The sequence below is a fragment of the Phaenicophaeus curvirostris genome, chromosome 1 (assembly GCF_032191515.1).
Source record: "Phaenicophaeus curvirostris isolate KB17595 chromosome 1, BPBGC_Pcur_1.0, whole genome shotgun sequence".
In the NCBI taxonomy this organism is placed as follows: Eukaryota; Metazoa; Chordata; class Aves; order Cuculiformes; family Cuculidae; genus Phaenicophaeus; species Phaenicophaeus curvirostris.
The window spans coordinates 64,427,434-64,441,156 of NC_091392.1; the positions used below are offsets into that span (position 1 = coordinate 64,427,434).

General features: G+C 36.7%; 1 protein-coding gene across 4 annotated transcripts in view; it reads left to right on the forward strand.

The window, feature by feature from the left end:
• The window catches only part of IPO8 (importin 8), a 52,682-nt gene that overhangs the window by 20,837 nt on the left and 18,122 nt on the right, over positions 1–13,723 (forward strand). For all 4 annotated transcript variants that reach the window (XM_069860225.1, XM_069860201.1, XM_069860216.1 and 1 more), the window contains 11 exons: positions 248–382; positions 1,202–1,301; positions 2,980–3,056; positions 5,011–5,127; positions 7,415–7,504; positions 8,178–8,343; positions 9,876–10,036; positions 10,488–10,613; positions 11,791–11,857; positions 12,547–12,672; positions 13,168–13,265. In XM_069860225.1, coding sequence (XP_069716326.1) covers positions 248–382; positions 1,202–1,301; positions 2,980–3,056; positions 5,011–5,127; positions 7,415–7,504; positions 8,178–8,343; positions 9,876–10,036; positions 10,488–10,613; positions 11,791–11,857; positions 12,547–12,672; positions 13,168–13,265 — 1,263 coding nt within the window. The remainder of the gene's footprint in view (positions 1–247; positions 383–1,201; positions 1,302–2,979; positions 3,057–5,010; positions 5,128–7,414; positions 7,505–8,177; positions 8,344–9,875; positions 10,037–10,487; positions 10,614–11,790; positions 11,858–12,546; positions 12,673–13,167; positions 13,266–13,723) is intronic.

Here is a 13,723-nt window from a genome sequence, read left to right on the forward strand (position 1 = left end):
TCACAAGTGATCACATGGTGGGGCTAGTTGTCAAGGTAAATGCGTACATAAATGCTTGCAGGAGTAGATCCGTAATATTTAAATGATTTCTGATTCATGGATCAAAGGCATTACAGTCATTACCAACACTAGAACCTCTACTGTAAGACTAATTAATCTGTCCATGTATGTTCACTGAAGAGATGCACTATGCGTGGGAGAGAATTTTAAGCCTTCATTTAAAAATAATAATTTGTCATTTTTTTAGGTCCTTTTAAGAATCTTAGACCAATACAGGCAAAAAGACTATGTTGCACCACGTGTTCTTCAGCAAACCTTAAATTATCTGAACCAAGGAGTTATTCACTCTGTAACATGGAAACAAATGAAACCACACATACAGGTCAGTGCATAAAACGCAGTCATAAACACTGCATGTCATCAGGGTGATTAAAAAACTACATAACTCCCACCAGTTTTGCAGTTTTAAAGGTTTTATTAATCTTCCACACAGCAGTCAATCAGGGCAAAAATAGGGCAAATTTCTACGTTAATGTGGTTGGGTTTTTCTTCAATATTATGACTGCCTTTTATCTCTGGTATTTTTAAAGTTCATTTCGGTAAGTTCTTTATTTTTATTTTTGAGTCTACCAGAAAGCCATGATGTTCTGGCTTTTATTAGTTGCTACCATTCAGAATTATCCGTAGATTTTGAAATTCATAATTGATGTAGTGCAAAGATGGTGGGCAGAGAGAACACGAACTATGAGGAACTGAACTCTGTTTTGAGGACGTGTTTTATAAATTAACTCAGACTAACTGAAAAATTATTTTCATGCTTTTATTCTTTTCACGTCACAAGCTCCCGTTTTAGTGAGTTAATGTTAAGGAGTACTGTGAAATCCGTTGTCATGTTATGTGTTGCAGTGGTGAGACAGAGTGTGATGTTCTGCTGTTTTATAGACTATGTGTTGAAGTATATTTTGTGTATGGTACTGTATTAAGATAAAGTTAGATTATATAATTACTGCTGCCTAGGACTGTTACAAAGAAAGAAAGTATATATATTGTAAGTTTATTTCTGTTAGCCAAAATAAAAAGGCATTGGTTAAAATAATTTTACTGTACAGAGAAGTCTAGAAAATTAGCGCACAGTAGAGGGAAGCTGTACTGGAATTTGATTTTTTGTGTACTTATGTTTATTTGACTTCTCTAATTTTAGAGTATAACAGAAGAAGTTATATTCTCTCTAATGTGCTACAAAGATGAGGATGAAGAGCTCTGGCAAGAGGATCCATATGAATATATCCGCATGAAATTTGGTAAATATTTGTGTTTAACATTTATTTTGTGCTTTCAGCATAACTGTACACTATAGTACAAATTCATGGAATGGCCCCTGTAATGTCTCTGGCTCAACTAATGTCCTAGGCAACAGAAAGAATAAAATTTGTTTCTTAAATCTCACTAATCTGTGATTAAAAGAAGAAGGCAGATAAAGTGAGTTTTGGCCATTTGGCTGGTGGTTTTGAACTAAATAGTTCTCTTAGTATTTTTTTTCTACTTCACATGTGCTTGGTGCAGCCCAAATAAACTGCCTTGTTCCCTTTTTAACGCCAGTTTCAGAATCCTGAGTTGCACAAGTGCCAGCTGCCTGCAAGTTCTTGCAGCTCTCGCTTTGACCAGTAGAGGCCTGACTTGCTCTTTCCCTATTGAAAATTGTTCATGTCTTCAGCATTTTTTTTGCCAAATATTATTACTAAATTATAAGATAATTAGATATACCTATTCTTTCAAAAGATGCAGTGCAAAATCTTGGGAATTTCACATAGGACCATGTGATGAGCAATTACTTTTGTTAAAAGAGTCATGTCATTGAAAAAGAGAAGGGTACTTAAAAATATAGCAGATTTAGCTGGAAAACTCTGGTCGGGCAGGCACCACAGAGATATGTAGCAATTGGAATTTTTTTAATTAGTTCATTTGTGATTAGCATATGTGAAAACAGAATTTAAATCTTCATATCATAATTAAAAAAGCTTGGGGAGTAGTTACAAAAAAAATTAATCGCTACATAGTGTTTATCACTAGGGTACAAATATGTTGCTCAATTTTGATACATAAATTCAGTTCTTTCTGTGTAAGTAGGGAATCCTATTTTTATACGTAGCTGAGACAGTTCAATACCTATTAAAATTGTATTGTGAAAGGTAAAAAAAGCCCTAGCATGAAAATATATTAAAAGGATGTTTAGTGAGAAGCATTTGGGTTTGGAACAAAAATTCCAGTAGTCTGGTAGTATTTCTTAATCGTTTTATTTTCAAATTCTTGGGAAAAGTTAGTATGTAATTTTACGGACATTTCAAGATTCTACCTTTTTACATCTTTCTATTTAATTCAATTTTTGCAGGGTTGTTTGGATTAGAACCTGTTTGGCAGCACATACATTTTTTTTCCAAGATATAAATTATATTTTCAGTATGATTAAAGGAAGTTAACTTGTAATAAGTGAAGCTAAAAAGCTTCAACTTTCAGCAAATTACCTCAGATCCAAGTAGTTTTTACATACAAAAAAGTTTCCCATGAGGTTTCAATAAAGTCAAGCCAAAATTGCCTACATATGGTATACAGATGGTACCGGAATGTATTGTTGTTCTTCCTATAGTGGTTTTAATTTAAGAAAAGCCAGGATTTTTCATCGCTTAAATACATGGTCTCAAATGAATTAATGAATAAATAACACATTCCTAGTAAAAGGAATGCCAGGTGGTCAGTAGATTTGGAAGGTAAGAAGTAAATGCTTTCATAAGCTATGTGACATAAACTTGGGTCTGAATTTTTGACCATGAAGTGAAGACAACCGTGTCAATAGGTTTGAAGTTACATATTCACACTGATTTTGTGATGTCCCAGAAACAAGATGTTTCATAAAAATTTAATTATTATGTCATTCAGAGAAGGAAGTATTTATTTTTTGCCTTTTTTTGTTCACTTTGTTAGATGTATTTGAGGATTATGCATCCACTACAACAGCGGCACAGAATCTCCTTTATACTGCTGCGAAGAAGAGAAAAGAGGTATGGAACTAGTGATTTTTAATGGTTTAAAGTTTCCTCAGTAAGGTCATTTTCCCTTAAATTTGAAGATGCTATGGGAAGCTAGTCTTTAAATGTCTACTTGCTGATAGATAATCAAACACTTTCTTGGCTGAGTGCCATCAATTTTTGGGGAATTAAGATATGTATGCATAAATAAATATATAAGTTGATTCTTCTTGCAACTTTAAAATTCAACTGTCAGATACAAACTGAGTTGGAATACATGTACTGGTATTTTCTCTGGTTTACAAACAGCCTTTGTCATGACTCTTCTAAGCTTCCGAAATGGTAGCAGGAGGAAGATTGAACTTGATCCTTATTAATTTTCACTGATGCTATTTAAAATCCTATTGACAGCAATGAAATTAAAAAGAACGAAACCAATTTCATACAGTAGCTCTTATTAAATGAGGACATAACTTTTCTGTAGGTCATTCTGTACTTACAGTGATCTATGCAAAAGTACCTGACCAAGCCCTGGAACATGTGTGTCAGTTTGTTAGAACTGCAAACTTTTTTCTGTGTCCCATTTTAACATCCAGTAAACACAGAGCTCTCTTTCCAGATGGATTTTCAGAGAAGTACATAGTCTTTGCATCAGGTGGAATAGCCTATAACCTTTTTCCTTCTTTATTGTCAGGAATGAAGTGTGACCTTGTAACTTTTGTAATTTGTACTGACACCATCAAAATGTGATCATCTCTGAAAAACCACGTAATGGGTGTGGAAATGACATTTAACAATTGGTTTTGCCAAGAAACCTTTCTAAGTCTGATCAACAAGTTACTGCCAAAATCAGTAGATTAAAGAAAGTTTATGAGGTTTTAGTTCAAGCCATTCTCAAATATGTATGTGTTCATACATATATGTGTACACATGTATGTATTTATATGTATGTGAGACAAACTGGGAGAGAAGTTAAGGGAAAAAAATGGGTGAGGTAATGTTCGAGGCTCTTGCCTTTTTGTCCCCTTTTTTGATTTGCCTCAAGACAACAGCAAAAATAACTTATTTACTATCACTAATGTGAAATTTCAGGGAGATTAATTTAATTTTGACAAGTTTGCTGAAAAACTGAAAAAGGAACCTTTTGAATTTTAATTATGGAAAGATGCTACTCATAGCATCATGAAAAAATTTTTCATGGAAAGGTTTGTTGGGCGCTCTTAGAGGCTGCCCGGGGAGGTGGTTGAGTCACCTTCCCTGGAGGTGTTTAAAGGACAGGTGGATGAGGTGCTGAGAGGCATGGTTTAGTGATTGATGGAAATGGTTGGACTCGATGATCCAGTGGGTCTTCCAACCTAGTGATTCTGTGATAGTACCTCTAAGTTCCTTTGTCCAAGATAAAATTTCTACTTATAAATGTCATGTGATTTTTTTTAACTTAAACATTGCTGTTAAAATAGAATCGTAGAATCATAGAATGTCTTGAGTTGGAAGGGACCCACAAGGGCCATTGCGTTTAATTTCTGTCCTTGCAGAGGACAAACCCAGCAGTCACACCACATGTCTGAGGTCGTTGTCCAAATGCTTCTCAAATATTGTCAGGCTTGGCATCATGACTGCTTCCCTGGGGAGCTGTTCCTGAGCTCCACCACCCTCTGGGTAAAGAACCTTTTCCTAATATCCAACTTAAACCTTCCCTGGCACATCTTCCTCCCATTCCTTTGGATCCTATCATTGGTCACTAGAGAGAAGAGATCAGCTCTTCCTCCTTCCCTTATAAGGAAGCTGTAGACCATGATGATGTCTCCCCTTAATGTTTCCTCCAGACAAAATGACTTTAGCAGCCTCTCATACAGCTTCCCCACTAAACTGTTCAACAACTTCAAGGCCCTCCTACTCTCCAGTAGCTTTATATCCTTTTTATACTGTAGTGCCCAAAATAAAATAATGTGACAACAGGAGATTGTGTGGTTTTTGTCTTGCATAGGTATTACCAAAAATGATGGCATATTGCTACCAGATTCTGACAGAGCCAAACATTGATCCAAGGAAAAAAGATGGTGCTTTGCATGTTATAGGATCCCTAGCAGATATTTTACTGAAGGTAAGTGGGTAGAGAAGGGAGAAAGGTTTGTAACTCGTTATCAATGCCATTTCCAATAAAAATGTCTTAGCCTATGAAGTGTGGCTGGCCCTTAGCTGTGTTTGTAAATCCACAGAGAGATTGCACTGTGCAATAAGAATCTGAGTGTTTGTTTCTTTAAAAATATTAACATTCTATTGTGGTTTTTATATTCCCATTCTATATGCGGATTTTTGTTTTCAAGTTTCTCCAAAGCTCTGTTTGTTTGCTACAGAACAGCCCCTTTGCCCTCTCCTGGTTTACTAGTAGAATGAAGGAGTGTTTAAAATGCAAACATGCATTCCGTCAATAATGTTGCCTATGATTCTTTAGCAAACATCCCAACAGCCTGCACTATTGTGGGCTGCTTCTAGTTCCAGAAAAACGTTTACTTAACACATTGCAGGAATGTTTTATGTAGCTTTCCGGCTTTCTTGTCCTGCGTGTGGCTCTAAGTTTTATTTCATCAGCCAGTTGGGAGTTTTGAGAGTAACTGAAATGAGCATAGAGTTTCTGTCCTTACTCCATTTTTTATAGACAGTATGGTTAGATTTCTGAGTATTCTTCTGGAATTTGAATACATGTTTAATCCACACTATTGCTTTCAAGTGCCATATTGGTTTCATTTTCCCTTATGCTTTTGTGGATGGTAGAGTCCAAGGCATGCCCACTTTTCATGTCAAAAATAACTGCCAAGAAGTTACCACTTAGAGCATGAGAATGATGGCCTTGCACTAAAGGCTTCCTTTTAAAAGTAATTTTTTATTTTATGTGAGTTTTCTCTCTGCACAGGATGTGGCTTCACACTACAAGCAACATCTTACCAATATTTACCATTTTATTTTTCACCAGCGTACCAATCCATGATCTTATCTGATATCCTGAAACATCAGTAACTATTACAGAATTTTTATAGATTACATTGGATTGTAAATGCCCTCCCTTGTGCCAGAGTATAACAGTGAAAGAGAAGACATGGTTCGTGTTGTCAGGAGAGTTTCTTATTGACTGGGGATTTCTAAACCCATTTATCTCTGTCCTGAGGAAAAATAAAAGGGGGGGGGGATTTATTCTAGTATACAGCTCATATTTGATATTTTCAATCTTGTAACGTGAGGTTGTAATACACTTCACAAGAGAGTAATAATCCCCAAACACTGCAGACTTGTCTTAATTCTGAATGTCTTGTGTTTGGGATTTGGCAGACTGAAAAATTCTGTGAACTGTTTCTGCATAAAATACCTGATTTGTAAGTGCTTTCTGGCTGGTGAGCTGACTGAGATATAGATTGTAAGGAGCTCATAGGCACAATCACCCTGCTTGAGCCACTTGGCTCCCCAGTAGCTCCAGTTTAATGCATGCAAACCTCTGACCTGTGTGCCGGAGAGAAAATTCTTTTCCCTTCCCTGTCTTTTCTCTGCTCAGTTCTTCATCTGCCTCTCTGAATCAGTGTAGCAAGAAATCATGTGTGCAATGGTGAAGTAGTAGTGTGATCACCTAAGACACATTTTGTATTGAATGTCCCCTTTCAGCCTCTTCCTATGGCAGCCACTGAATCATTCCTTTAGGTGGTAACACAGTCCCCAGTATGTATCCTTTTGTGTGTCCTGGGGCTATACCTGTCTTGGGGCTAGGAAGGTACTAAGTCTCCATGCTGGTAGTACTGGCTTTCTGTGAATATCTTAAGATTTGCCAAGGTTGAAATAATGAGGGATAATTTTCATTGAATATCCTTCTCCAGCCAAGAGAATTTCTGTCACAAAGGAATGATCTTACTCCATTAATAAATATTAAAAATATGTGAGATATTGTTGTAGTGTGTAAAATAATTAGTTTTAATACGTATAGTAAGAGTGGGTCATCTGAAACTCAAATCTGTTTCGTACTAAGCTTATATTTATCTTCAGCTATGTATGTATTCCTTTTTAGGAAGAATGGAGCTACTAAGTCATTGATCTAAATTAATTTTTAAGAAAAATCAGCTGGAATGAATTGCCTTAAAGAAAACTAAAATTCCAGTTTACAGAGTTGTAAGGTAGAGTTGGATATTATATATTCAGTTCTTTCACTTATCTGGCTTTGAAATTAATGTGCTTATGAGGTTTGTTTGGTTCAAGTTACGAGATCCAAATCTCTTTGTGAAAGTATAACTTTATTACATAGATAAATAATTGTATTTCCCATGTTTGATAGCCGCAGTGGATTACTCTCTGGAATGGAGTATGCAAAATAAATGGTCTCTAAAATTAATTTTTATTTGCATCAACAGAAGAGTGTCTTCAAAGATCAAGTGGAGCTGATGTTGCAGAATCATGTATTTCCATTGTTTATGTCTGACCTGGGGTACCTCAGAGCAAGAGTAAGTTCACCAGATTTATCAGTTTCAGTATTTGCTGTGATTCTTTCCTTTGCGGTTTGACTTCATTCTGAAGTGAAATAAAGTAAATCCATAGTAAGATTTCAAATAACTACCCTGAGCAATTATTCAGCATTTTGATTTAAAAAATGATCTGTCAGTTAAATGAATTGATGGAAAGTCTGTGTGGTATTATTGTTTACCTCTTCAGTCAGACTGGAAAATTTGAGCAGTGTTTGTGGCCCTTTTGTGACCATTTTTAGTTACCAGAGCTCAGTAACTAGAGCAGTTGGGTGGCTGTGAAGAATAGATAGGATTTCCACAGTGCAGATAATGTCACTTTGAGTGTAGCTTAAAGAAAATTCATGAGTGCCCATATTAGTCATAAACAAAAAGTTAATTTTTTTTAATTTCTGTTTTGATTTTTTACCTGAGAAGGACCAAAACTATAAATGCCAATTATGTGCATACTGAATTTATTGGAATTTGGAAAAGGAAAATAAAGAACTACATGCATGCAAAAACTGTGTTGCATATTACTGTATGAATACACCATAATTAAGGAAAAAAAAGCAATACCTGCAAACAGAGATATGTTTAGTCTTGGGTTTGAATCAGTTAAAAAAATGCTAAAAATTGTAATAGTCAGTAACTTGCTTTTCTTTTTGTCATACAGTCCTGTTGGGTACTTAATTCCTTTAGTGCTTTGAAATTTCACAATGAACTGAACTTGAGGAATGCAGTAGAGTTGGCAAAGAAGAGCCTGATAGATGATAACGAAATGCCTGTCAAAGTAGAAGCAGCCATAGCTCTTCAGACATTAATAAGCCACCAAACTCAAGGTATGCTACAGTGATTCATCAGCAGTATACACCAGGTTTTTTGTAGGGATGAGGAAGTTGGTGCAGATTTATCTAAATATTTCTATCATTTAAAGGCATAGATTTCACAGAATCACAGAGTGGTTGGGGTTGGAAGGGAGCTCTGGAGGTCATGCTAAAGCAGGTTCACGTACAGCGGGTTGCAAAGGATCGCATCGAGGCTGGTTTTGAATATCTCCAGAGATGAGACTCTACAACCTCCCTGGGCAGCCTGTTCCAGTGCTCTGTCACCCTCACAGTAAAGAAGGTTTTCCTGATGTTGAGATCGAACTTCCTGTGTTCCAGTTTGTGCCTGTTGCCCTTTGTCCTGTCCCTTGGCAACATTGCAAAGAGTCTGGCCCCATCCTCTTGACACCTGCCCTTTAGATATTTGTAAGCATTCATAAGATCCCCTTTCAGTCTTCTGTTTTCCAGATGAGGTGTCTCAGCCTTTCCTCATAAGAGAGGTGCTCCAGTCCCCTAATCAACAAAGCTTCCTGGAGGAGAAGGACCTGGGGGTGTTGGTTGACAGCCAACTGAACATGAGCCAGCAGTGTGCCCAGGTGGCCAAGAAGGCCAATGGCATCTTGGCTTGTATCAGAAACGGCGTGACCAGCAGGTCCAGGGAGGTTCTTCTCCCTCTGTACTCGGAACCGGTGAGACCGTTCCTCGAATACTGTGGTCAGTTCTGGGCCCCTCGCTACAAGAAGGATGTTGAGGCTCTGGAGTGTGTCAAGAGAAGAGCAACAAAGCTGGTGAAGGGGCTGGAGAACAGGCCTTATGAGGAACGGCTGAGGGAGCTGGGGTTGTTTAGCCTGGAGAAGAGGAGGCTGAGGGGAGACCTTAATTGCTCTCTCCAACTACCTGAAGGGAGGTTGTGGAGAGGAGGGAGCTGACCTCTTCTCCAAAGTGTCATGGGACAGGACAAGGGGGAAGTTCAGACTGGATATCAGGAAAAAATTTTTCTCGGAAAGGGTCATTGGGCACTGGAACAGGCTGTCCAGGGAGGTAGTTTGAGTCACCATCCCTGGAAGTATTTAAAAGATGGGTAGGTGAGGTGCTCAGGGACATAGTTTAGTGGCAGATAGGAATGGTTGGACTTGATGATCCAAGAGGTGTTTTCCAACCTAGTGATTCTATGATTCTGTGAATTCAACGTATTTATTTTATTAAATAGCAGCAATTTTTCTTTAGAGAAGTGAAATAGTGTGTATGTTTAAAAAATAAATGCTGCCTATGCGTGAGGGCGTGTATTCCCCATAAACAGTGGATCTTTGTTATAAGTAGTGTTTCAGTACCGAATGCGGCCAATGTTCATTTTATTTGCTTTATCAGGCTACTAGGTATGAGCTGTTAAAATGTCTTCGGTAGGTTTTGTGCGTGTGTTGTGGTTTGTTGGGGTGTTTTTAGCAAATTAAACTTTAAAAATGTATTTTCTTCAAGAGTAGTTTTGTGGTACTGTATAATTTTGGTTTTGGATAGTTGATTTAATCTAATTTCATTTGGTTTTTTAGCCAAGGAATATGTGAAACCTTATGTAAGGCCAGTTATGCAAGAGCTCTTGCACATCATTAGGCAGACAGAAAATGAAGATCTTACTGTCGTAATCCGGAAGATGATCTTTGAGTACACTCAAGAAGTAGCTACCATCGCTGTTGACATGACTCAGCACTTGGTAAGAGAAAGTAGCAGCAGTCAAGTCAGAAACACATGCCTAGTTTGGTAGACATTTAATTAATTATTAATTTAATTATTTGAAGTGCAAACTATTCAAAGTAATCTTTATAAAGATTTACCTATAGTATTCACAAGAAATTTTTTTTCTGTATGAAGCATCTTTAAAACCTATAGGTTTTTCAAAGATGCTGAATTTTGTCACTGGTTTTAATGAGCCAAGCTGTAAGATTTAACATTTCATATGACTTAACATAGCCATATTTCTCAAAAAAAAGAGGAGTTTTTAATTTTCTACATTCCCCTTTCAAAAGTAAGGACCATGTTTTTCAGCGCTGACAGCTCTTATAGATAAAGTATTGCTGCTGTTGCTTTAGGTGTCTTGGTTTTACATGACAAAGTGGAAATGTGGGTTTGCTCTTGAATGTCAAGTTGGTTGGGTTTTTTCACAGGCTGAAATATTTGGTAAAGTGCTTCAGAGTGAGGAATATGAGGAAGTAGAGGACAAAACAGTTATGGCCATGGGTGTCATGCAGACAATTCACGCTATTGTGGATGCTGTGGACCAGCATGTGGAGGTGAGGTTTTCTTTTATATGACTTTTCTCCTCCTCTTCCCTCGTGCCTTTCATTCATTACAACAAACACTTCTATATATGTTGTATTACTTGAGTTGGCATGAATTCATTTACTGTAGCAGGATGGTGAATTAGTACCAAGTGATCTCTGACAAATTTGAATTTAAAGCCCAGTTTACTTCTGTGATTTCCTAATTGTTTAGCTCCCAAAAAGGGAGAATTTATATCCTGAGGATAAAATCATTAGCCCTTATTCTGGTATGCATTTCATCAGATAATTGTATTCCTGTTGAAATTTTGTTCCTTTGGGTTTCAAAACATTTTTCATTCCTTTACAAGAACCACTTGCATCTTTTGAAAGCTAAAATGAAATCTGGTAGCATCAGGGATGACAGTCGGAAGTGGATATACAGGTTTTAGCCTAGCAAAGCCATTGTGCTAGGGGTATTTTTGGTATAAACCTTGCAGCTTGTTTTTCTGTTGAGTGAAGCACAAACTAAAATATTGTGCAGAGTGCTTTTCATCTCAGGATCTTAAATAGTTTTAGAAATTATATAAATGGTATAGAATGCTGTGAGGCTGAAAACTCTAGAAATTCCTTTCCCTTTAACCATTAAGTATGGAGAGAGTTTAAGGAATGATCACTTCTGAGTCAAGTGTCTGAAGGTAAGTGAATTAGTCTGTTGTCACGTACTTAATCCCTTTGCTAGAACAAACCCAGAAAGCTTGACATTATGTCTATAATGAATGACCTGTGGTAATAACATGAAATGTCTGCATTTGCCGGTTTTAATTAGACTTATAATGTGGCCATGTAGTTCTCCTTGTAATTTAGTTTAATTCATAAATGTAGTCTCTCTGTCCAACATGGCAAGAAGGAATCTTTACTTCGACACAGTTGTATTCTCCCTGTTTTTCTGCATGCGTTCCTCTAACTGAGGCTGCTCTGGGAAGCTCTCCATAGATCTCAGACAAAAGCATATCTTCCTTTCTTTCTTTTAACCCATTCTACTCTAAAGTAAGATCTTATTTCATAATACTGTGATTGTTAATGCAGCATTTACAAAGTGATAAAAGCCTTCCTCCTTTGAAGAACTTCTCAAACTGAATTAGTCAAATATATTTATTAAATTACTCTATGTCTAAGATTTAGATAAACTGCTTTGGTTTTATTTCAGATAACTCAACAGCTCGAGAGCATTTGTTTACAAGTCATTGGCCTTGTTTTGCAGAAACAAGTTATAGGTATGTTTTAGAGAAAGCTTTTAGAAAAATATTGCATGTTTTTAAGTTAAAAGTTCTTTAATTTTTGCAAACAATGCTATCTTCCTGAACAGAACTTAGTCTTCTTGTATATGTGCTTCTTTAAAGAAAAAAAAAGACATTACTTTTCAGTTATGATTTGTTTCTCTTGATCTCCTCTTGTGCATTAGTCAGGCTGGTTATTGTATTTTGGAGGTCAGACTCAAAAGATGCAGTTCTGATTATAGTTCTAGCTAGTTATATTAAAGGACGATGTCTATCATTACATTAGCATTTTGTGGACGTGGTCTGCAATTAAATTACTGCTTTAGCAGTACCCTGCACTGGGGAGCTGCATAATTTTATGATAAGGCCTTTAAGGAAAAAAAGGTTGACAAAATAAAAATATTTTTCAGTAAATAGTTTAGAAGCAATGCTTTTATTGTGCCAGTATTATATTTTTCTGATATATATTAATAATGAAAAACAATGAATATTGTTACTATAGCCAACATAAAGCCCATCTGAAAGAGACTTTTCCAGTTTGTATTCTTTTTCTATGTATTGATTTAGTAACTAATTGCTGTCTTTTAGTTATGATATGACTTGGGGCTTGGTTTCAGATTTCAAGTCCTTTGCAAGCTGAATTTATTTTTTAAAACACCCTCCTTCAAATTGTTTTTCCTTTCCAGAGTTTTATGAAGAAATTCTGTACTTGGCCAACAACTTGACAGGCCACATGATTTCACCTCAAATGTGGCAGCTTTTAGGTGTTCTATATGAGGTTTTCCAGCAGGATTGGTATGAGTACTTTCCAGGTATGATCACTTCTATTCGGTTGATGCATCTCCTGTTTGGGAATTCGTCTCTAAAACTCATCTCGTAAGGGTCACTCTCATTTAGTGTCTTGGTTTAAAATGATCGTGTATTTGAGTCATGCCCCAGCTGACTGTTTAGTGTGGGAGTATATCAGGAGTATATTTAAGTAGGAGAAGTGTCTTCAAATCTGTCAGTGTGATCGGTTATTACAGCAGGTCCGGAACTCAAAGAAAGCTGAACTCAAACAAAGTTAATGCGAAACTACAAATTAATTAATTAAAATGTAATCCTGTTCTGTTTCTTTTTCTGAGAGTGCACCCTGCATGGTGCACTTTATGAAGAATTCTGCTAGAATTGACTTGCAGAGTTTGAATTTCCAACCATGTCTAAGAATCTGAGCTAATGAATCCCATTATAGGACTACAGCCTCACTGGTTGGCACTTGCATGGATTAGTTGGTAACTTTTTTCTCCCCTGCTCTCCCTCTTCTGCAGATATGATGCCTCTCTTGCATAATTATGTGACCCTTGACACTGATACTTTACTGTCTAACCCAAAGCATTTAGAAATCATTTATGCTATGTGTAAAAAGGTAAGGCTTCTGATTCTTACTGTTGCACTTATCATTGGTACTTAACAGTCAGATTAGTGGAGTGACCTGAACATACCAGGTGGTAGCCAGTTGTTAAATGAAATTTGGTCTCAGCTCAGTTCCAAGTACACATAGCACCTTCATACTTTTTAAGAGACGTGCTTTTTAAAAAATTACATGCACAAATCTGTGTGGGAGAAAGCTGCTGTTTGCTTTGATTTTCTCTATGAACAGCTATTTTGGTAGAGAATTAATGAAGCCTGATGTCCTTGCATTGCCTATCTTGTAACTGGATTCTGTAGTTGTCAGCTAAGGTGCAAACTAATTTTAAAGTTCTTCCTGCATTTATAATGTTTGTCTTTTATGCTGATTTTCTCATGTATAATAGAGTATGAGATCATGCTGCAGCCTTTCTCTGATTTTGGTCGTGATAGAGTGTTAAGCATGTAGCTACCTGC